Source organism: Diabrotica undecimpunctata, chromosome 3, assembly GCF_040954645.1.
Source record: "Diabrotica undecimpunctata isolate CICGRU chromosome 3, icDiaUnde3, whole genome shotgun sequence".
NCBI lineage: Eukaryota > Metazoa > Arthropoda > Insecta > Coleoptera > Chrysomelidae > Diabrotica > Diabrotica undecimpunctata.
Genome location: NC_092805.1, coordinates 121,101,173 through 121,126,614, shown reverse-complemented (window position 1 = coordinate 121,126,614; position 25,442 = coordinate 121,101,173). Strand labels below are relative to the sequence as shown.

General features: G+C 34.2%; 1 protein-coding gene across 1 annotated transcript; it reads left to right on the top strand.

The window, feature by feature from the left end:
* Positions 1-1,587: 1,587 nt before the first annotated feature.
* Positions 1,588-25,085, top strand: U2af38 (U2 small nuclear riboprotein auxiliary factor 38). The gene is made up of 5 exons (XM_072526798.1): positions 1,588-1,804; positions 1,859-2,013; positions 9,403-9,557; positions 9,786-9,985; positions 24,739-25,085. The coding sequence occupies exons 1-5, from the start codon at positions 1,761-1,763 to the stop codon at positions 24,893-24,895; spliced, it is 711 nt and encodes a 236-aa protein (XP_072382899.1). The 5' UTR covers positions 1,588-1,760; the 3' UTR covers positions 24,896-25,085.
* Positions 25,086-25,442: the final 357 nt, after the last annotated feature.

The window sequence follows — 25,442 nt, the reverse complement described above, 5'->3', positions numbered from 1 at the left end:
TGTATCATTTTCACCTATTGCCTCGATGTTTTGGCCATCTTGCATATCGAAACCTCCGGGTTGAACCTTTCCTCTGACTATATTTAGTATACGGCACTTGTCTAGTCCAAAATGCATACTGATATCATTTGAGAAAGTTTCTACAGTTTTTAGCATCTGATCTAAGTGGTTTCGAGTGGAAGTCATTAATTTCAAATCATCCATATACAACAGATGATTAAGCGTCGCCACAACAGCATTGTTATTTTTGATGCTAAAACCTGTGTCAGTGGAGTTCAGTAGCTAAGATAGTGGGTTCATCGCTAAACAGAACCAAAGAGGACTCAACGAGTCCCCCTGGAAAAGGCCCCGGTTAATTGGGATATCTTCAGTTTCAATGTTGTTTTCACCGGATATTTGAAGGTGAATTTTAGTCTTCCACTCGATCATTATATGCTTTAAAAAGGTCACTATATTATCATCGACTTTATATATTTTCAATATATCTATAAGCCATTCATTCGGTACTGAATCAAAGGCCTTCTTGTAGTCAATTATTATTATTATGAAAGAGAAAATATCATGACATCATGACTATATGCTCTACTATAGGTTGTAGAGCAGAGAATCAGTGGGGGCAGTTTACATGTCTCCTGAGCTGAGATCTAACGCACGTAAGCCTCTGGAAGTGAGGGGCCTTGGTCGAGATCAGGTTAACCTGCGATTACCATAGGACGACAACGTATGTCAGTATTGGCTTCATCATGAACAGATAAATTCAATGTAGGATTTTCGGCAGCAGATCGCATTTGGCTCCCAAAGCCCTTATCTATACCTAGAAGACTACATCAGTCTTCTTAACCTTGGAGTCCAGGTGTTTCTTCCAGGACAGTTGGACCGATGGACCGGATTTCCGATAGTTCTCGAGGACAGTGACCTTGGTCTCCATGGCCTCGACACAGAATAAATAACAATCAGAATGCCCACTCCCAGATGCCGCCTTTGAAGTGTACCAGCACGCAATCGCCATATTTTTAACGGAAACATATACTCGGAATGAGAAATTTGTGACAAGCTAGACAAAACCATAATTTAAATTTTTAGAGATTAATAATTTAGTAAATTTGAAATAATTTAATCTATTCTTCAACTAAAATTACGAATAAAATAGTGCATATTATGTCTATAGTTGCCATAAATAAATTAAACCGGATTAATTTTTCTACGCACACCAGATAAAATGTCATTGAACAGCACTGGTTCCGTTTAAAGCATGGCTGATTCCGTCTGCGCGAACGAGATGCGCGTACTTATTTTTTCAAGTAGAGTGGGCATTCTGTTTGTTTATTATTCTGTGACCAAACCTTCAAAAACTTAAGACATTCAGTATCCATCATCACAACAAGAAGCAGAACTCTCTCATCCTGGAGGAAATTTACTGTTGAGCAGAGATGAGCAATATTTAAATTTAAAATCATATAAAACCTAAATATAAACATTTGTACACATTGATGACGACACAAAATTCTAAGGAAAAAGTGTCTGCCAAAAACTGTCTTAAAGGATCACAACTCTGAAGTTTGCTTTTATGACAAATGACAATGCAATAAACTGGCAACTGGCATTTGATTAGGTGTATATGGTGTACAGTGGCATTAAATGTTTTCTTTAACATAAAGTTTTCTTAGGAAACTCCTAAAAAATATAAACATTTTTTAACTTCATTAATGTTAGAATATTTTTAGATAAGTAGTGTGTAATACTTAATATAATTTACCGCTATGGCTGAATATTTAGCCTCGATTTTCGGTACCGAAAAAGACAAGTAAGGTTATCTTCAGAAACCTTTAAGAATAATTGCTAATTTATATTTTTTCAGAGTAAATTGTTCATTTTATTTTAAAATTGGAGCTTGCAGACATGGTGATAGGTGCTCTCGAATCCATAACAAACCCACATTTTCTCAAACATGCCTTCTACAAAATCTATATGTAAACCCTCAAAACTCTGCCAAATCCGCAGACGGAAGTCATTGTAAGTATTTTCTATTATTATTCTTTTAACTACATAATTTCAAAACTATTAACTCAAATTAGTAATCCAATTAACAGAATATTAATGTATTATATAAACAGAATACAGTCTGATATATAGATATATAAACAGAATAATATACAATGTAGATATATAAAAGATATGGACTAAAAATATTTAAATTAAAGGGGCTCAGGGAAAAGAAAGTGCTTCTGGTTTAAAGAATGTAGGAGGCTTGACAGGCATGGACACTTGTTCATTATTAAGAAATGCTCAAAACTGGAAGCACTTTGACAAAATTATCATTACCTTTCAGTAATGGAAAAGGCACCTTAAGAATATAAATCTATTCCTAGAAATTGTTTCTGGAAGATTTTAGATGCTGTAAATTTAATTTGATGTTAAAACGTTAATTCTATTTTCTGGCATAGAAGTAGATGACACTTATATACATATATCTGCTCAGTAATGTATATGTTATGGGTAAATCCTGAAATTGGATAAAACTAGTTTAACCCAGATACTTTGTGTGAGTCACCCATTTCCAAAATCAGTTAAATCCACTTGAAAAAATTTGTGGGAATAGGCCAATAACTAGTTGCGTACCTACCGTCATAGGGAACGTGATAAAGTTGTTATCAAAAAAAAATTAAAAAATAAAGCTTTTTCCTAATAAAAATTGTATAAAATTAAAGAAAAAATGTAGGCACTGTAAAATATTAAAAATTTATTATAGCTGATTTTGGAACAGTAATAGGATTTAACTACTTTTGAAACTATTATGTCATAGTATTATATTGTTGTGAGGGCAAAATTTTTGCTTTAGTTAGATTGTTACAATAATGAAGCAATTTTTACTGAAAAGTTTTATTCGTACATTTTTTTAATAGTATTTGGTGTCTATTTTTTTAATCAATAGATTCGTCCTCAGCATTCAGTTCAAAATCATCTTCTTCGTCATCTACAGGATCGATTGGTTGTTGCAACATTTCCTCAAAAAACTTTAACTTCTGGTTGTTTTTCCAGTCTGTTCCATAATGGAGATCCAATAAACACTTTATATCTTTAATTTTCGCGTCTTTAACTGCCACACCTTCTGGTATTTCCGGAACAGCTTGATTTCCGAAAACTTTTCCTCTTTTTAAAACTGACTTGGGCTCACCCGTTTCAAAGTTGTAGTTGGCCTCTCCTTGGATCAAAGCTGTGTTTGGATTTCTTGTAGATCGTGTGAAAATGAATTTTTTAGCTTTTTGAAATTGGAAATGCCACTGTCCTGGAGGTTTTACCACAGCTTCTGTGACACTTTTCCAGTTACTGACAGAGCAGTCTGCACCCAGCTTTATCACAGTACAGGTATTTTTAATGATATCAGTGTATTCGTCTGGATTGTTGATAACACTGAAATTTTGAAACTGTCGTTCTAAAATTCCAAAGACTCGGTCTGCCGGGATGAACGAATGTCCGACTACAGGAAAGTATAGTACCACCTTATTCACGTTACGAGGAGCATCCTTAATAAGCCAACTGATAAGCATACCAACAACAATGGTGTTTTTATTTTGTCCCCCACAACCATCAGAAAAGAGTTTGACTGTGGTATTTTCAAAGTTCGAGTTCTGTAATCTATGGTACAAAGCAGATGCTATTTGATTGGATCCCTTTTGATACTGGTTTTCTGTCCAAAGATAGGAGAATGTGTTGTGGCAATTTCGTGTGGCTTTGGAGTGCCCCTCACATATAACAAAGTTATAAAGATACAACTGACGCTTATAGTACGCAGCCTGATCAGGTATTTTAGGCAACACTAAGTTTTTTTGGCAGTCATAGCTGAACACAAGCTCGTTATCATTGTTCTCTCGTAAGAACATATAAAATTTCTCAGCACAAACTTTATGGACTTTCAACTCCAATTTTAAAGCTGCTCGTTTGTCACCATCCTTTTCGGTTGCTGTCTCGCATTCAAGTCGTATACATGTAGAACACTTACCAGTGTATGGGGCATCAAACCCGATATTAAAATTGGTGGCAAACACGTTTCTGAAGAAATCATACTTGCATGTTAATTTGGGAGTTGGATGTTGCTCACTGTACATATACCACATTTTTTTAATGCTCAGTTCACTCGGAAGATATTGTCTGTGTTTGTTCTTTGCTCTACAGTAGTGTTTCTGCACTGGTACAAAAGATTTAATAAAAGTTTTGATGCTTTCTTTCTTTGTGTTAAACTTTTCAACGTGGCGGGCTCCTCCACGAGTTTCAGATGGGAGTACACCTGTCTGAAGAAATTTTTGGCAAAGTAACTGCACCTGGTTTCGACTTTCTTGGAGTATTGCAAGTAATGCCGCTCGACACACTTTAATATTTTCTGTTTTATTGTGTCTTTGCTTAGGTAAGTAGAAACTAGTGCTTACCATTCTTTTTGAGGTACGTTCTGGAATCCGGGTTCTTTTTGCAGAAAAAACCATAACATGTTGCAGAATAAATTGTGTCTTCGATTGTAGGTCCGCATCTTTGTAATATCTGCGATGGATTTTTGTTACGTCTTGCAAGGAAAGCTCTGAGCATCGATACTTGCTTTTGCTTGGATGTTTGCAGTTTGGCATTTGAGGAAATCCCTTTGGACGGTGCCTAAAAAAACAAATTTGTTACACTTTCAGTTACCTAATCGCTTTCGCTGTAGTTGACGTTATGAGAGTTTAGGAAAGATTAGCCTGAATCTAAAGGTATAAGTAAAGACGAATAATAACGGATTATAAAAGGTGTCTCGTAAATGTGCCAATAAATTTCAGGGGATAAATTTATACCTCTAAAAAACATTAAAAATGGTTATGTTAACATACCATTCAAAATGTGTCGTTGTTGAGATACTTTTTTTGTATTGTTTGCCGATATCTCTTAAAATTTTAGTACCTACTGTAGATATGATGAAAGTTTGTATACTAGTACTACTTGATAAAACAAGCATTTTTTTCTAAATTGATCATTTCCAGAGGCGCAGATACAGAGTAAATTTTGGGTTTTTATCCCAATAACTTCTACGTCACTGTAAAATAATGAAGGTTGTTGGCATATTGACGAAACACTGTATAAATTTTTATTATAATAATTACAATTAACTTACCTAGATACTTTTGCAATGGTTTTTTTTCCAAGTGGAAGGATTGCTTTTACGTTTTTTAGCCAAAGGACCAGTTGCCTATGCTATTACTTCAACATTATCAACGATTTCAGGATTTTCCGCTGGCCCCTCCATGATATTAAGAACTGTATCGTCCAGTAAAAACACCTGTTATGGTTTATTTTAATGTTTTGAAAAAAAAAATAGTGTTATGCTTTTAGGTTTGTCTCAATACTACAATACAAGCGCTTCTATTTCTCACAAAAAATGTTTAACTACCTGCTTCAGTGGTCGATTTGTAACTAACAGTGGCTGTGGCACCGAACTCATGGTCATGTGGGTTTAGTATTTCTTTTAACTTGTTTTGACACCGTGACAGATTTAACTGGTTTTGAAACCGACCACCGAATACATTTAACTGCTTTTGGAACAGTCCGAACTTTTCAGCCGGTATTTTCAACGCAATGTAACTGAGTTTGGAACAGTTTGAAGATACACACATGTAAGGAGACTAACAAAGAATTCATTGAAATCATAACGTCCATTTTTTTAAATTTTGGATTTAACTGATTATGGAACTGGGCGACACGTGTAATACCCAAATTGGCTGGATAAAAGGCAAAAGAAATTGATAAATGGATTAAGCAGTGCATAATACTACTTATGTTTAAATTTTATTTGCTTTCTTTTCTTTGTTAAGAATCCACTAACAAATTATTGTTCAAAAGATATAACTAAGCATTGATAACTTGATATAACTAAAACAGCGATAAAAATCATATTTATTTATACTCCAGATTATAAACGGGTTATTTATTTGAACAGTATAATATAGTATTAACCAGATAAATCCAGAATGCAACGAAATATTCACAAATATGTAGCTTTATCCACTATGCTTGGATAGTTCTAACTCTATCTGGGTAATTCTGGTATTATCCAATATTTACGTTTTAACAGTAACTGTCAGATTATTGCCAAAACAAGCTAAGTCCACTTTTTTTTATTTATTTTAATGTAATTATATTTTATTTTATTTATTTAAACGGTAGAACCATTCACAATAAAATACAAAAAAAGTACACATTGGCTAATAATGGGGGACAATTAGTAACATTTAGAATTTTAATCAAAAATAACATATCAGCTCTCAACCTGCGGTTCATCAGTATAGCAATGTTAAATTGAGACATTATAACAGAATAATCTATGAAGTAATTTTTAGTATTTCTTATATTAATATGTGCTTTAAAACTAAAGATCTTAAAAAATTCTGCTGAATGCTCTCCAATCCATCAATGTAGACTGATGAAATGGGGACCAAACAACAGAGCAGTATTCAAGACCTGAGCGTACCAAAGAGCAATACAATAATTTGAATACAAAAGGTGAGAGATCATGACTGTTATGATAAATAAAACCAAGATTATGAAATAATGTTTCCTTAATTTTAAGAAAATGGCTTCTATATCTTATGTGGACCATGTCACCAACATTGAGGTCCTACAGCGCATGACAAAAGAAAAAGAAGTGCTTAATTTAATTAAACAACGTAAGCTTGAGTACCTCGGCCACGTGATGCGGAACGAAGAAAAATATCGAATTCTTCAACTTGTTATGCAGGGTAAAGTATTTGGCAGAAGAGGACCGGGACGCCGTCGTATCTCGTGGTTGAAAAATCTCCGACAATGGTTTGGGATGACCTCAGCGGAGCTGTTTCGCAGAGCAGTCAACAAAACCATGATAGCCTTGATGATCGCCAACATCCGGACCGGATAAGGCACTGAAGAAGAAGAAGAAGGCTTCTAAATGTCAATGCGCAATCTAATAATACACCCAAATCTCTAATCTCAGTAACTGAATCCAAGAGTACATCATTAAGAACATATCTATTAGCTATTAGATTATTTATTTGACCAAATGAAATACGAGAACATTTAGTTGGATTCAAGCTTAAACCATTTTGTTTCGACCATAAACATATATTATTTACATCATCTTTCAAGAGATCTTTATCCGATTTACCATATATACAATGAAATAACTTAAGATCAGCAAATAAGTGTTTAAAATACATGGGACCACAATGAAACCCTTGTGGGACATCAGAACAACAATGGAATTCTTTTGAAATATAATTGCTAATACGAACTTGCTTGCTGTGTACATCCAATCAGAAAACTTTTAATTCATTTAACAATGGGGTCACCAAAGCCAGATGCATTGCCAGAAGTTTGTGGACCAAAAGGTTATGATTAACATGGTTAAAGGCCTTTGAGAAATCAGTGTAAATGCTGTCGACCTGAATTTATTCTCAAATGCACCCAACAAGTTTTGTTGGTAATTGACAAGGATTGTTACTGTTGACTTCCCTTTAGAAAATTCATGTTAGAATCCATAATAGAACATGTTCAGAAAATATACTGACAAACCTAGGGGTCAAAAAGCAACCCTACAACAAAATGAGAACCTTATGTTGAAAGCTAAAGAAGACTAGAAATCTAAGGATTTTTTCGATTTAGAAGCACTGTCAAAATTAATCATGCAAAATAAAACACAAACAGGGAAAAGTCAGTTGACCAAAAATATCATTTCTGTAATATTTAAAACAAAACTCATAGATGTTCTATAGGTATGGTCATAGTTTTTATTAAAAAAAAAGAATACCTGAATCAGTTAATCAGGATTTAAAAGAAAGGGAATTTGTTCTCACTGTCAATCAGGAGTCATCCCAAATTAATTTCAGTAGTTTTCTAACTTGTTGCCAATAATTATTAATGTAATTAGTAATTGTGGTATTTGTAATTAAGTAAGTTTTTGAGTTAAATATAGTTAAACCACATTGTGCTTCATTTAATCTCTGAATCCACAGAAAATAACAATACAGATACTTTTTGTCCATGGCATTTTTTAATCAGCAATTTGATAAAGTCAAAGCCATATAAGAGGACTGGTTAGTAATTAGGCGATGAACATAAAATAATTTCATATATTTTATGTTCAGTAAGAATGTTGGATTTTCTTCTGTTAAAAGTAAATGAAATGAATATAGTATTTATATATAATTTATTACAAAAAATAAAATTTATTTTATTAATAACATTTTAAATATGGAAATCATTCAATTTACTATACTACCAGTCTTAACAACTAAATGTTCAGACAAACGAAAATTTATTGAAAACATTCATCTTCATCTTTTCTTATTGAACCAAAGAAAGAGATCAATAATACATTAAACTCTATTATTTATAACAAAATATTGAAATGACTCAGTCTGTATAAACTTTGAATTGCAGCGTTGGCTGCAAAATAAAAGAAAATTTTGCATAACATTGTGACAACTAAATTTTCGGACAATTCAAGAAATTACTATTTTAATATGGGGTTACATCGCCACCTGCCTTTACAACCGCAGCAATCCTGTCTGGCATTGTTTGTACTAAGGATTTGCACAAGTAAGGGTTAAAACTATCCCATAATTCACCTAATTTACTCTTCAAATCAGCGACGGTTCCCTGGGGATCATTGCCACAATGTTTCAATAATATTAAGGTCTGGACTGGACTCGAAAGCCATGAGAGGACTTTAATGTTATCTGATGATATGCACCGGCAAATCATAATTCCTTTGGGACACTTTACAGTTTTTTTGAGGCAATCTTTTTGGAATGATTCATTTTTACTTCTGATAACTCGTTTCCGAAAGTCTCCCGAGCAAACATCAAATTTAGATTCGTCACTGAATATGATTATTGACCGGTCATCAACAGTCCATGAAAACTTTAAGCAACCGTTTCAATTGGGCAAGATCGAAGATTTCTTGGACCATTGTTGACTGGTCCAAAGTCATATTCAGTGACGAATTTGTGATCAGTGATCCTTTAATACTCCATTTTTTGGCTTGTTCATTAGCTGATAGTATGATGTTTAAATATATTTAAAATTTAATTTTTACTAAATCATAATTATTATTAAAAAATTATAAGATTTCTGTTATAATGTATTCGTAAACTATTCTTTTTTAGTACTTTATTTTATTTTGCTATTATGTTCATTTTTTAATCAATCTGAATCCACATATTCAGTAGATGTATAATAACTTCTTAATGTTTCAACTATATAATTTCCTGTGTATTTGACCATCTTATTATACAACAACTGTTGTTTTCTAATGACCAGCCTTTTCTTTGTTAAGGTTTGTAGCTGAATTGTAATATGTAATAGTAATTTATATAATCTTGTATGACAAAACAATATATTTATTTTTAGTGGTTGCTAATGTATCTGACGAGGAAATGCAAGAGCATTATGACAACTTTTTTGAAGATGTCTTTGTAGAGTGTGAAGATAAATATGGTGAAATTGAAGAAATGAATGTTTGCGATAACTTAGGAGATCACCTAGTAGGAAATGTGTATATCAAGGTAAGTTTAAGTACAGTAGTGCTTCGTATCTGTATTTTCGGTATCTGCGGTTTCAATATTATCAGCAATATGTGACAGTTAGACTAGAAAATAGTAATACTACAGCACTACTTTATTGTTGTTAAATATCAATTTAATATCTGGTGTTTGCCATTTAAGGTTGATTTATAGATAAAAAAAAATAGTAGAATGACATATTTGACATTATGACAATCCTTTGTTTCCTAGTTTCGCAGGGAAGAAGATGCTGAAAAAGCCGTAAATGATTTGAACAATCGTTGGTTTGGTGGAAGACCTGTATATGCTGAGTTGAGTCCTGTAACCGATTTTAGAGAAGCCTGTTGTCGTCAGTATGAGATGGGGGAATGTACAAGATCCGGTTTCTGCAATTTCATGCACTTGAAACCAATCTCTCGAGAGTTGAGAAGGTAATTTTGAAAACATTACCTGTTTGAAACTATAAGAATTAAATTTTAGATTTTTTGCGCTTTAGCTTAGCTAGTTAAAAAAATAATCGATCAATTTTATCCGTCCAAGTTTTCCAAATCTTTCTCACCATATCAAACAATAAGAAGAAAGTAAAAGAGTCATAAGAACTTTGACAAAAAAAACATACCTGTGGTTTTATAGCTGGTTATCATCTATGACTAGAAGAGTAATGAGAGGGTAATATTGTCAAGATTTTTTTTTAAATATATAAATATTTATATTATAATTTGTAGATTAGTTGGAAACAACTTGTTTTCCACCTCTTTTCATCTCTGTAACGACGGATGCACACAAAAAATTAATCCCGTTACTTTAACTACTATATTTTAATATTATTCTGAAGCCATTTTCTTGTGACATTTTAATATTATTTACTATCTTTAATGGGAATTGACCACATTTTTAGTTGAACATACATTTATTGTGATGTTTCCATTTCCATGTTGGAAATTGTTCTGGGTATATTTTAATTAAAATTGTGGTATATTCCCATACAATTTATTAGCGTAAAGGTGTCAAGAAAATAGTTTCATCCCTCATTACTATTCTAGTCATAAATGATATTCAACATTAAAACGTATAAATTATTATTTTTTATTTAATATAATATTTTCAGTATAAGTAGATATGTCTTTATAAGTCTGAAGGTTAAAAGTTGACATTCAGAAGTCCTAACAAGACAAAAATGTTTACTAAAAGAAATTTCATTGATAAATTTATTTTATTGACATAATTTAATTCATGATTGTCAATAGTTGCCTTGTCCATTTTATTTATATAAGTCTAGAGAAGTACAGTTTGTCAAATACAGCACCAATTCTGGGATTTTGCCGTTCTGTATAGAAAAAGAAAGTATTTAAGAGAATACAGATGCGTTATAGTCACGTTCTTTTTGCGGTTATCTTGTTAGTTGTAGTGTACATTACAGCCCAAAAAATTAAGTTGAAGAATATATTAACATTATATTAATTAAAGTTAATTATATTAACATTATATTAATTAAAGTTAAAGTTAATTATATTATTAAAGTAATAAAAAAAAGTCACCAACACTGTAAGATACCTGATGGGATTCTATTCCACACAAGATGCTTTCAGAATGTAAAATATCATCTTGTCTTTGTAGTGTTGGATCTAAATTTCAAATGTGCATTCTATATGAAAAAATTTTCACTGCCAGCATTCACTATTTGTATATCTATATCCACTATTATCTATATTCAATATTATCTATATTTACTCTTGATAATGGTTTATATAAAACTTCAATGGTGTTATTATTCCAATTGTTTATATACTGTAAATCAATATGTTTCGTTCATATTTATTTTTAACACGTTTCTTTTGGAAAATGTTTCATATTTTGCAAAAAATATCTTCCTTACTATTGTTGTGAATTTATTAATTGTTAAGTCTTTAATTTATAATGTCTTGTTCTTATCTTAATTCATTAAAAAGCACAATAACTGATATTTATTTATTTATCACTACATATACAATAATTTATTAGTAGGCGAGCGTAACAACAATATCGCGAGCGCGAATCTTCTTTATTAACTGCTTTCAAAATAAAAGTTCCCTCATATTTATACGAAAACAGCTGCTCTAGAACTGCATTGATGTTGACCTCAATTGACCTGGTTTCGCCTCGAATGGACAGGCCTAATTCCGGAAGATTCGAATGGAACCAGTTTTTTATTACTTGGGGTTTATGGTCGAAAGGTCTCGTATAATCTAAAACATATTAGAATCAGTCATCATATATTTTACAGTTATTTTTAGGCCAGGATATTTATCGTAACATTGCCCCCCTCTTAAAAGATGGTTCCTCCTGAAACCTTGTCGGGACTAGAACTGGAACGGTATGCTGGTATCGGCAACTGGACCCTCTTTTACAACTTCCAGTTGTATAAAAATGACAAGGGACGGTTTTCTCTCCGCACCAGTAACTATGCGGATTGCAACAGACTAACACCTGGACTTCGGTGTCTTTAAAGATCTCCTCCACCATATTTCGGATAACCCTCCAATCTAATTGGCGGCACTCCAACTTTGGCATGGCTAACTTTTGCACGTCCGACTCTAGTACGTGCTCTCTCAATTGAAGTAAGGCTTCCCATACATCTCGATAGATAGGTTGGTCACGGGCAGTGTCTTTTGTTACCAGGTAGAAAAGGTAACGTGATGCCTCTTGGAGTTTCAAGGTTTTACCGGGAGCTGGCACCTGGCATTGAAGTTCTGCAACTCGACCAAACTTCCTTCGAAAGACGGATGCCAACCCTGGTGCGTTTTTGATACTGGCCGGGATGGTAAGGGCCAGCGAGTAGTCAACGGGGAGCTCGAGTAGATCTTGCTTTTCTTCAGTGGTAACACCATGTCTCGCTTTACCGGTACCTCCATAGGCACCCATGAATTCCTCAAACGTGAGGTCAGACACATCGTGGACTTGGTTTACTTCCACTTCTTCATTTACGTCGTGGTCACCTTCGAAAGACGCCAACCGGTTATGGTGTACTATCATCGGCTTTCCCCTCGGAATCTTGCTTATTCGGTAGATGACATCGTTGATCTTCTCCATAATGAGGTATGGACCTTCCCAAAACTGCTGCAATTTGGGAGAACAACCTTTTCGCTTCTTGGGATTATACAGCCATACTTTGTCGTTCTTCTTAAAGCAACCCTTTTCGGCTTGTGTATCGTACCGTTTCTTCATTCGGTCGCTAGCGATCTGAAGGTGGGAACGGACTAACTCATGTACATCGTCCATTCTTCTTCGTAATTCGATCACATAATCTTCACCTGCTACATCTTCTCCAGGTCGACATCCAAACTCGAGATCACAAGGTAGTCGAATTTCGCGTCCTAATAGGACTTTGGCTGGTGTCTGGCCTGTTGATTCGTTAACAGCAGATCTGTAGGCCATTGTGAAGAACGGAAGGTATTGGTCCCAGTCTCGCTGATGATCGGACACCATCTTTGTCAAATACTTGCCAACTGTCCTATTCATTCGTTCTACCATACCATCCGATTGCGGATGATACGCGGTAGTTCTTGTTTTCTTCATGCCTAGTCTATCACATATTCCTTGGAATAGATCACTTTCGAAGTTCCTGCCTTGGTCACTATGGATCTCCAAAGGCACTCCAAATCGGCTGATATATTCTTGGATCAACTTATCTGCAACGGTGGCGGCCTTCTGGTCTGGAAGTGCGTAAATCTCGACCCACTTAGTGAAGTAATCCATTACTACCAGCATGTACTTGCCTCCATTTTCACTTTCTGGAAATGGCCCAGCGATGTCCAAAGCTATTCTTTCAAACGGGCTTCCAACATTATATTGTCTCATAGGAGCTCTCCTTTTTCGGTAAGGCCCGTTACTCGTGGCACAAATAGTACATTTCTTACACCAGTCTTTTACATCGTCGGAACTGTTCATCCAATAAAACCGTTCCCGAATTCGCTGAAGGGTTTTCCTTACACCAAAATGCCCTCCCGATGGACTGTCGTGTAACTGACGAAGTACTTCGGCTATTCTGCTCTTTGGGATCACCAACTGTCTTCTCTTCTCCGAACCGTCATCATTTTCCAGGACTCGTTTGAGCAAGCCATCTTCGATGATAAATGAGTCCCACTGGGCCCAATACGTCTTAACTACTGAGCATAGGTTTGATATTTCCTGCCAAGGTGGTCGACGGTTTTCCTCTTTCCATTTTCGGATTTTCTGTATAACTGGATCTCTCTCTTGTTCTTCCCTTATCTTAGTAGGCGTCCAGTCGTCGTTGACAATCGTCGTTCTTAGCACTGCTGTTTCCTTGGATTCCGTTTTGTTGCAGTGGGAACACTCTGCTGGGCATGGCCTTCTGGAAAGAGAATCAGCGTTTCTGTGGCTAACCCCGGCCCGGTGCTCAATCTTAAAATCGTATTCTTGGAGTCGTTCGATCCACCTGGCTATCTGACCCTCTGGATTCTTAAACTGCATCAACCACTTAAGGGCGGCATGGTCGGTTCGGATTAGAAACTTTCTGCCATAGAGGTATTGATAGAAGTGCTCTACTGATTTCACTACTGCCAGAAGTTCTCTTCTCGTAACGCAATAATTTCGTTCAGGTTTTGAAAGAACTTTACTAAAATATCCGAGGACTCGTTCCTGTCCTCGTTGAATCTGAGACAGCACTCCTCCAATTCCCACATTACTTGCATCTGTATCTAAGATGAACTCTCCTTCTGGCAGTGGATACCCTAAAATTGGTGCTGTTATTAAATGCTTTTTCAACGTTTCAAAGGCATTTTGGCAGTCTATATCCCAGCGGTATTCTCTTGCTTCCTCTGTAAGTCGCGTTAATGGCTTAGCGATATCTGCAAACTTCTTAATAAACCTCCGGTAGTAAGTACATAGTCCAAGAAAACTTCTCACTTGATGTTTGTCAGTTGGTTTTGGCCATTCCTTAATAGAATCGATTTTTCCCTTATCCACGGCCACTCCTTCTTTACTGACTATATGACCCAGATAATTGACTTTACCTTGAAATAGCTGGCACTTCTTGGGGTTTAACATCAATTGGGCAGCTTTAAGTCGATTAAAAACGTTTTCTAAATTCTTCAGATGTTCTTCGAATGTCTCCCCCAAGACGATTATGTCATCTAAATAAACCAGGCATGTTTTCCAAGATAACCCTCTCAACACATTTTCCATAAGCCTCTCAAATGTCGCAGGAGCATTACAGAGTCCAAATGGCATAACGTTGAATTGCCACAATCCAGATCCTGTGGTGAAGGCTGTCTTTTCTTTATCTACTGGGTCCATTTCTACCTGCCAGTATCCAGACTTCAAATCCAAAGTAGAAAACAATTTACTTCCAGCCAATGTGTCCAATGTGTCATCGATCCGAGGCAGAGGATAACTATCTTTCTTGGTAACGTTGTTCAGCAAACGGTAATCCACACAGAACCTCGTCGTTCCGTCTTTCTTCTTAACCAGGACCACCGGAGAGACCCATGGGCTCGTAGAAGGTTCTATCACCCCGTCTTTCTTCATTTCCTGAACAATCGTTTCAGCTTCCTCTCTTTTCGCCTGTGGTAATCGTCGAGCTGTTTGACGAATTGGCTTAGCATTACCAGTATCAATTTTATGCTTAACAACGGTAGTTCTTCCCGTCTTTCCTCCTTTCGGTACGAAAATATCACGATACTGCCGAAGAAATTCCCTTAATTTCCTTTTCTCCATCTGATTTAGAGACTGTCCTGCAACTGCAACCATTTGGTCGAATTTGTCGTTGGAATTATCAGATGTTGTCGCCTGACGGATTATGGATGTCACAGGTACACAAGTTCCTACTTTTGTCTCTTTCTTAATGGTCACTGGGTAGTCGTTGACATTGATAAGTCTCACAGGAATTTCTTTAGCCGAAGTCACCAATTCCTTTCCAATTATGATTCCACGGCCAACCTCATCGTCGTGGTTCCAAGGCTCCATCATAACAGGTCTCCCTTCGTCTACAATTCCCTGTAGTCGCGCTACTATGATCGTTTCGCTTCTCGCAGGCACGACTGTATCTTCTGTAATGGCTGCTTGCACAGTGTTGTCATTATGTGGATGAAGAAATACCTCCTCGTTGCCAACTTTGATTACCTTATTCTTAAAATCCAATTGGAATCCATGCATATTCATTACGTCCATTCCTAATATAACATCCTCTTCGATGTCAGCAACTATAACAGTATGGACGAACTTTTCTGCTCCAATTCCCAATTGTACCTGGATTTCTCCATGAATGTTGGCATTTTCACCTGTAGCGGTCCGAAGTCGCAACCTCGTTGGTAACAGTTTCTTACGGCTGTTTATAACTGTTGGACGTATAATGGTTCTGGTCGCTCCGGTATCCACCAACAACGTATGTCTTTTACCATTTATTTCTCCATCTACATATACACTATCTTCACGACATTTCAAAGAAGCTATTAGTATGAGAGGGTCTTTGGAAAAGTTCCGGGTCGAAGCTGCTCCCCTAAAGCCGACTCGTTCTGGTTTTTCCGATGGTGAGTTTCTTGATTTTATGGTCTTCTTTTTCTTGCATGTCATGCTTTTCATCAAATTAAAGAGCTGGTCAAGTTTATCTTCATCTCCTTCCTCTTTTACAGTCCTAACTTTACTGTAACCGCCAGAGGCCTGCGTAGCTGACTCGTATTCGAGGGCGGCGGATAAAACATCAACCAGCGTCTTGTGACGAGCTAATCGTAGTGTTCTCTGCATTTCATGATCACGAAGACCATCAATAAACGTTTGAACGGCCAATTTTTCCATCATGTCTTCGGGAGCTGTTGGATAAGCATATCGTACTAATCTGGCAATATCTACCTCATATTCTTGAAGAGCCTCATCTTTCTTCTGTCTACGATTTTTAAGCTGCGACTGATATACATGTTCCAAATGTTCGTGGCCATATCGCATATTTAACCTCTTCTTCAGTTGTTCGAAATCATCGGTCTCCTCTACGGCTATGGTCTGGAGCACATCTAAGGCATCTCCTCGAAGAGCGATAGTCAGGTTTACAGCCTTTTCTTTTTCAGACCATCCATTTGCTCTTGCGGCTGATTCGAACTGTTTCATGTAGCTGTTCCATGATGATTTTCCGTCGAAAGTTGGGACTTTAACATGAATAGAACCTCCACTTCCTTCAAATTTCGGCCGTGTCTCCAACTTAAATTTCGTCTCGTCTTCTTTTATCTCCACTGTAATCGGATTGTTACCTCTCTCTGCTGTCCCTGTTTCTTCCATCTTCCTTTCCATCTCTTTAATCTTTTCTTCGAAGGCCAACTTATCGTCAGCAACTTGGTTTTTTAACGAAGATATTCTATCGTCCAGGGCAGACATCTCAGAAGTGACTTTAGAGATTTCTGAAGAGATGTTAGCAGAAACTTTGCTTTCCAGGGAAGAAATCTCGTTAGAAACTTTGCTTTCTAAAGAAGCGATGTCGCCGGAAACTTTCGAAATATCGCCAGAAACTTTGTTCTCTAATTTCGAAATCGACGAGATGACAGCATCTTCAAATATATAAGTCTCTGGATCTAGTCCTTCTTCTAGCAAAGCGTTCTTTAGTCGTTGGACTAACTCAGCCTTTTTTCCGGTAGAAGCTAATTCTCTGTCTTCAAGATGTCTTCTTAAATTAGTCACTGTCAGCTCATAAATCGTCGTCATTTTCACAATTTACAAATATTCACTTGTATTATTATTATAAGTCTAATTTATGTTCGATCTCACTTCTGCCACCATTTGTTGTGAATTTATTAATTGTTAAGTCTTTAATTTATAATGTCTTGTTCTTATCTTAATTCATTAAAAAGCACAATAACTGATATTTATTTATTTATCACTACATATACAATAATTTATTAGTAGGCGAGCGTAACAACAATATCGCGAGCGCGAATCTTCTTTATTAACTGCTTTCAAAATAAAAGTTCCCTCATATTTATACGAAAACAGCTGCTCTAGAACTGCATGGATGTTGACCTCAATTGACCTGGTTTCGCCTCGAATGGACAGGCCTAATTCCGGAAGATTCGAATGGAACCAGTTTTTTATTACTTGGGGTTTATGGTCGAAAGGTCTCGTATAATCTAAAACATATTAGAATCAGTCATCATATATTTTACAGTTATTTTTAGGCCAGGATATTTATCGTAACACTATTTAATATTTGGTTTTTCATGCCTGTTATTTTTAGTTTTTTTTCCAGTGAAATCCCACTGCATGTGATACTTTTCTAAAGCTTTTGTATGAGCCAATATAGTTATTCTTTGATATTAATTTTCAGTGTATGTGCTAAAGGGTTGGAATTTTCTTATCAACAGTATACTAATTACTTATGAATCAGCGCAGCGAAAAAAATCTTTATTATATCATGATCCTTTCTCGTTTTACATATCATATTATATATAATATGAAATAAGCTATCAAACAATCAGTCGCCCGTCCGGAATGCTTCAACTACAATACTTTATTAAACACTGCTTATAAAATACTCTTCACACTTCCATAGCGCTATTTTGTAGTTATATTTCCCAGTTATTAAGCAAATTTGCTAATAGCCTAATATCCCACTGCAGGATCACTACGTTCATAGCGTAGCCACATTTTTACATACATTTAAAATTAGCAGAACATATTGATACTAGGTTGCCAGTCAAAAAGTGGCCATAAATATTTTTAATTAAATGAATAGTAATTATTTTTTGACATACATATTATTTCGTTCATATTTTTTTTCTTAATATGATGATATAAGTTTGTCTGAGAAAAAATAGTCAAAACTTAGAATTACCAGCTATTAAAAACTCAAAATATCAAAAATAAAATAAAAAACAACTAACACGCAACACTACCAATTTGAAATATCAGCTATGTGAATTTTTAAACCAATATTATTACATCCTAACTGTATCTTACTTTATCTTTAATACCTCACATTTTTGAGCCATTTTTTCTCAGGCAACCTTATATCATCATATTAAGAAAAAAATTAGCTCTAATTTGATATAAAAAACATGCAATTATACGTCATGGTCATGAGCAGCGCATTTTTATTGTTTATTTGTCAAAAACTAATTACATACTATTAATTGAATTAAAAATATTAACGGCCACTTTTTGACGCAACCTATTGTGTATGTATTCTCCTAATTTTAAATGTATGTAAAAATGTGAGTTTGATGAACTGCATTATGTTCGGGATATTGGTTGTTGTGGTTGAATGTTCTTGTCTCTGATTTTAGGATATATACCTTGCTGTAGTTGTTTGTGTACTATGCAGCCACGATAATTGGTGGATACTATTTCAAAGACAACTTATTTCTTTTTTCATTAAAATTATAAAATACAGGGTGTTTTATTTAAAATTATTGACTTACTATGGGTTGAAGTTTAAATAAATAGCGTATCCTTTATGAATACCCTGTATTAAGAAATTCGATTTCGATCGGTTCGATTAAATTTCTAAAAGAACGATACCTATTTACTCCAGTCGTCAAAGACGAAAATGGCATTGAACCTCTAAAAATTATAAGTTGAATAAAAATTATAAGTTGAATTTACCCCCGGCTTCCCCCTAAAACGACAACTCGTAGAGGGAAAAAACGGAAAAAGTCGATTTACCAAGAATGTGTATGCCGCACAAAAAAATGTTTCAAATAGAACATGTAGTTGAGATAATTTTAAACAAACATGTTTATTAGCATGTTCACCTATTCCATACCTGCCCACAACATTTCGTATACAGTGTAGGTAAAAGTTTATGGTCGGTATGGTAAAATTTAACAGGATATCTAACACAGATATAAAATCATATTTTCAGCGAATAGACAAAGATAACAATCATATTTCCCCTTGGTCTCCCCTCCATATTTCTTATTGCTGCCCATTGCCCAGTAGTAAGATGATTAGTTTCGATTAGTTCCGATTAGTTCCGATCCGAGATATACATATCTCTGGTTCCGATCCTAAGAAACTAGAGGTGGATCGTTGACATTTTTATCGGAACCGTTTGTCGTAAACTGTAACTAGTTGATTGTTTATCAGTAGTTTCAAATAAGCGAGTACACAAAAACATATTGGCTATTATATTGAAAGAAACTAACGAAGGATATATTTATTATAACTTAAAAAATAAATTAAACAATACAAATAGTACTTACATTTACATGACACATTATTAAGTCGCGAATCGTCTAAATTGACATTTAAAAACATACGTTTTTCCACTTTTCTTGTTGTTTCTTCTTTTGTTTAAAATTAAACCAGATTTTGAACATGTGTTCACAAGGAACAGATTTTGTTACAATACTACAATATTTTATGAATATAGTGGTTAAGTTAGGATATACATGGCGATGGTTTTTCCACCACTAATGGACAGTACCAATCTCCGTTCGAAATTTTTTGTGGGTAATATCATCAGACAAATACATGTCGACTTCTTTTATATCTCTAGATACAGGTGTATGTTTAGATGAGTCATGTCCAATAAATTCATCAAAAATACACCATGGACTTAAGTCATCTTTATCAGTTTCTTTTTCTTGTACTGGTTGATTTTCACTAGTACAATCTTCTTTTTCTTTTTTTATAGAAGTAACCAGCTTCTTAACTCTTTCTTTTGTTTTTTATAACTAGGTATTCTGATTAATGAATGAGTTTCGATTTACGATTGATCTGCATTTTCGATTTCAAATCTTTATTGATAGTTCGTCAAAGGATTTATTTATTGTAAATATTCAATTATGAATTATTTTTCTTAGTCAAAATTATTGACCTAGTATTAGAATAATAATTTTATTTTTAAAAAATGCACATTTGTAGAAGATGCAGCTTTTATGGTCCGCTTTCTGAATATTGCAATGATTGAAACTTCTCCTGACGCATTTCTGTCCGTTTCGACTACTTCTACTACAAGTACTGACATACTGCCACCACCACCCAAGCGTCAAAAGGTGATGGATACTTCCATTAATAAAAATATTAGTTCAGAACAAAAGTAATAAATAGATATGGATTTACTAAACCTATGCAAAGACTCGTTTCATCCGTTTTCCATAGTTGAAGAACGAGCTTTTAAAAAGTTTGCAGGGTGGATTCCTGGATATAAACCGCCAACAAGAAAAACTTGTTCATTACGTCAGGTTCATTACTTCAGGAATGTTATATCAAAACTGAGCAAATTATTAGATCACAAGTTGTTAAAGAAGTAGAAAATATCTGTATTACTACTGACCTCTGGACATATGGAGTAACTAAGAGTTACATCGCATTAACAGGACAATATTTAACCAAAAATTTAGAATTTAAAACGGTTTTATTAGGCTGCTGCCATTTTTCTGGAAACCATAATTCAGAAAACATCGCTTTTGAAATTAGTGAAAATATTAATCAGTGGGGTCTAAGACGAAAAGTAAATTTTGCAGTAACTGATAATGCCTCAAATATGGTTAAAGCTATTAAAGATGTTTGTAATGAAAATATTTAAATTGTTTTGCTCATACGTTAAATTTATTGGTGGAGGACGCACTTAAATGCTGTCGTGTACAAATAGAAAAATAAAAAGTCTTTTTTTCGATAATTCGGCAAAAAAACACATTTAGACTTAGACCAAATCTAAATAATGAAGACTGGATTATTTGTTCTCAACTTTCCTAAATTTTACTGCCTTTTAAAGAAACAACAAGTACAATGAGTGGCCAAAAATACTTGAAGTTTAGTGATTGTTATGGTACGCTGCCTGCAAGAATCTTGCAATAAAATTTTAGCAAACGGTAACCTTACATCCATAGTATCTGACGTAGTACAATTACTAATATCGGGTTGTATTGTTTAGTTTATTTTTCAAGTTATAATAAATATATTCTTCATTAGTTTCTTTCACTTCAATAAATATTGTGTATAAACGATAATAGCCATTATGTTTGTTTATGTAGGTACTCTCTTACTTGAAACTACTGTTCAACAATCATAATAACTTGTTTACGAAAATCGGGTTACGATTAAAACTTTAACGACCCACCTCTATTCGTTACCTCTATCCTTAGTTTGATTCGGTGCTTTGACGAATCGAGAGATCGGGAGACGAGACGTTGCCAAATAATTTTGTATGAAGCATTTTATTGTGTAGTTTATTATTTTTAATAAGAATAAGGCACAATGTGACTTTAAAATAAGCTTATTTTGATGTTTAAATTTTTAATTCGGAAATCGTACTTAAAATACGAAACATTAATAAATTTTATTTGTATAAAACGATTTCCAAAGTGGAAAATAATCACATTACACTTATTGTAAAGTAAAATTGTGGCATATTCCCAATAAAAAACAGTAAGCTGCCATTTAAATCCATTTCGCCCAAATTTGATTATGTTAGAACATTATTTAAATGCTAAAAAGACAACAGGTCAAATAAAACCAATAAGTTTGGCAACGTTGAACTTCCCCTTTTTTATTATATCCACTCATGCATGTTCGGCGATATAAAGGGCAGACCTAATATACCTCTCTCCTTTTAAACAGGTGTTTCTCACTCCATCTCACGTTAGGTCCATACCGACCATAAACTTTTACCTATACTGTATGTTCCTCAGCCAGAGTACCATCGAATTTTGAGTTCACATCTTTCATGATGATAGTGGTTTTATTTGTGTTATTCTATACTCAGTGACATTAGAAGTGTTACACCCGGAAGGAATAATTTCTTGAACTTAATTTTTTTGGCAACAGATCATTCGTGCTCAGTAGTAATTTAACATCAGTCTGATTGATATTTAGACAATATAAAAGCCAACCATGCAAGCAAGTCATATATTGAAGTTTTTTTACTCTTTTTTGATAAAAAAGTAATTGAGAGCATTATATAGTTTATAAATATTTATGCAGCGCAGAATAACCATCACGATTTTGAAATGAATAACAGATTAAAAAAAATGATTAGCATATGTATATTATCTGGTTCATACTCTGCTTCAAGTTGATATGCATTGGTCAAAGGGTGAGGATAAAGAAGTGCACATTATAAGAGAAAGCATGAGCCGACATAGATTTATATTTATAATTTATAATAGTGAAGAAACCGCTACATCAGTGTCAAACTTAGTACATGGATGTCAATCTAAATTTGCTTTAACAGATGAAACCAGATTCGACAATATTGGCCACATTACAAAAAGATACGATAGTGCAAGAATGTAGGATGTGCAAAAGTAATACTATTTATTTATGTAAAAGGTGTAGAATGCATCTACACCCCGAATGTTCCGAAAATTTTCACCTTAAAATTTAATTAACATTTAAGATACAATATGTTCCTTTATTAAGAATTGTACTGTTTTCCTTGAAAATGAGAAAAAAAAATCTTTTTGATTGTAAATTAATCCAATTTAATAAAAAAATCCAATCTAATAAATTAATTGTCAAATTTCTCTTTGTATATTGAGCGGCCGTTAATGGGTTAATACTATATAAAGAATAAATAAACTTGCCTCACATTTACTTTACTTACCTCAAAACTATTTTAAAGTTAATAATAAAGTCTATTTAATATATTCCCAAGAAATAGAACACACTACGCCTATGCACATATAAAATGTGCCAACGAATAAACCAAAATATCATATTTGTCTCATTCTCATTCTTTCTAAGAACGTAAATATATATAGACCAGCAAAATATTGATAAGTTTACCGATCTTTCTAACTATTCAATGAACTTGTCTCACTATACACTAGTCCACTAGTGAATCGCACCAATTTATATTGTTACGGGGGCATATTTTATGGGAATTATCTTACTTTTTCACTTATTTACATGGGCGAAGCATACACAATAAAAATGGCCCCGGTAAGAATTTACTGCTGACATTTTACATGGTTGCCGCTACCATTTAGTTCAATTTGTAGATTAGTCACCTTTAATTGAAAATTGTCCGACTATACAAGACTATTTTGGTACTTGACAGAAACTTACTCATAAACGTCGGTCGATTCAAGCGTTGTTTGTGAGAGAACGGTTCATTCTACACAAAAAGTGCTAATAAACATTTCTGTTCAAAATTGCCTCAGCTACATTTTTTATTTGAAATATTTTTTTCTATGGCGTAAAGATTTTTGGTAAATCGATATTTTTAATCTTCACCTCCCCCTACGACGGGGCGTTTTAGGCGAAAGTCGTGGGGTAAAAGTTTTTCATCCTTTTTGCAGGTTTTTAGGGCTCCAAAATTCACATTCTCAGCAAAATTCATCTTGTTCGTATGATTTTTAGAGGTATTATCGCTGACGACTGGACTAATTCTTTGTGTGCAAAAGTTTTTAAGACTAAGTTTTATGTTAGTAAAAGCTATTAACTTTGAAAAGTTTGTTCTATGTTTAGTTTTTCAAAGATCATTAGATTAAGAAGTAATCAGACCATATTAATGGCAGTTATCAATTGAAACATATTTTACTGGTATTTAAAAAGTATTGACACCATATATCTACTACTTTGTTTGTATTGACACCATAATCTACAATTGTTATTACATTGTATAAAATGAAGCTTACAGCTAATAACTAGAAACGCATCATTAACTAAAATAGGCTAATAAATAAAATTGATTAACTAAAAAGGCGCTCTTTTTATACGTTTTATACTCTTTGTATAATTTCTAGCAACGTACTAGCCGTCGCGTCGGTGACGGATGGAACATTAGGGAAGTTATACACGACATGTTCTACATGACACCACTTGCAACGATAATTAAACTCTCGGTTCAATATATTTACACAATTTATTTACCACTTTTCCATTTGTTATTACATAACAAATATAAAAGTACATAGTAAATAAATACTAACTCCGTACATAACCGACGTTACAAAGTATTAAAGCAAATCAAGAGCAAAGCGAACATATAGGCAATATTATATATTTATAATCAATCGACTAATAAGAATTAACATAGAAGACGATCACGAAGTACCTTGTTGATCTATTTGGAATTTGCTTTTTGAATTAAATATAGGTATACAGTTTGACCCTTAGACTAAGAGGTTACAATCATTTTCATATCTCATCAGTTTTCGGTATATGATTTAGCAGGCGAAGTGACTGCAATCCCATAGTGTAATATGCCAATATTTGAAAGCAATTTATATAAATTGTGACATATTTTTTTTTTCAGATATTTGTATTCTAGAAGGAAGGGTGGTAGAAGTGGTGGAGGAATAGGAGGAGGTAGATCAAGGTCTCGGTCTCCAAGACGTGCCCGTTCACGTTCCAGGGAAAGAAGAAGTTCCAGATCTCCAAAACATCGCTCTGGTCGCAGCGGCCGATACTGATTTTTAATCAATTATATAAGTATATGTATCTTATAACGTATTTTTTTTAATTTCCATTTCATAATAAACAAAAGTAGATTGGAATTTAGTATTAAGTAAAAATAAAATCATTCTTGGCTTTTTAGGTTAAATGTATTTTTGAGTGTGACTGAATATACATTTCTTTAATAAATCGTCTTAATAGTTTCGATATTTTTGTACAATGTTTATTTCCTACCACTACTGTTATATTCCGGTTTCCTATGGTTGATCCTCAACAACGGTTGAGGATCAGTCTGTTTGGAAGCAAGGCAGATAGTTAGTCAGGCCTGAACCCACCTACAAAATTAATACCTGAAAACTCGTCTGTGACTAAACAAAACACGGAATAATGAGAGCATTTAATGTCGAAGTGGATCAGTAAAAATCAGACATTTTGGATAATTCTAACATGGTTAAAAAAAAACCAAAAAAAAAGTGTCTTAAAAAGACAAAAAAAAATAAAATTGTGAATCAGAATTAATAATTGTGTTTATAATATAAAAATGAATCGCAAAATGGGTTTATA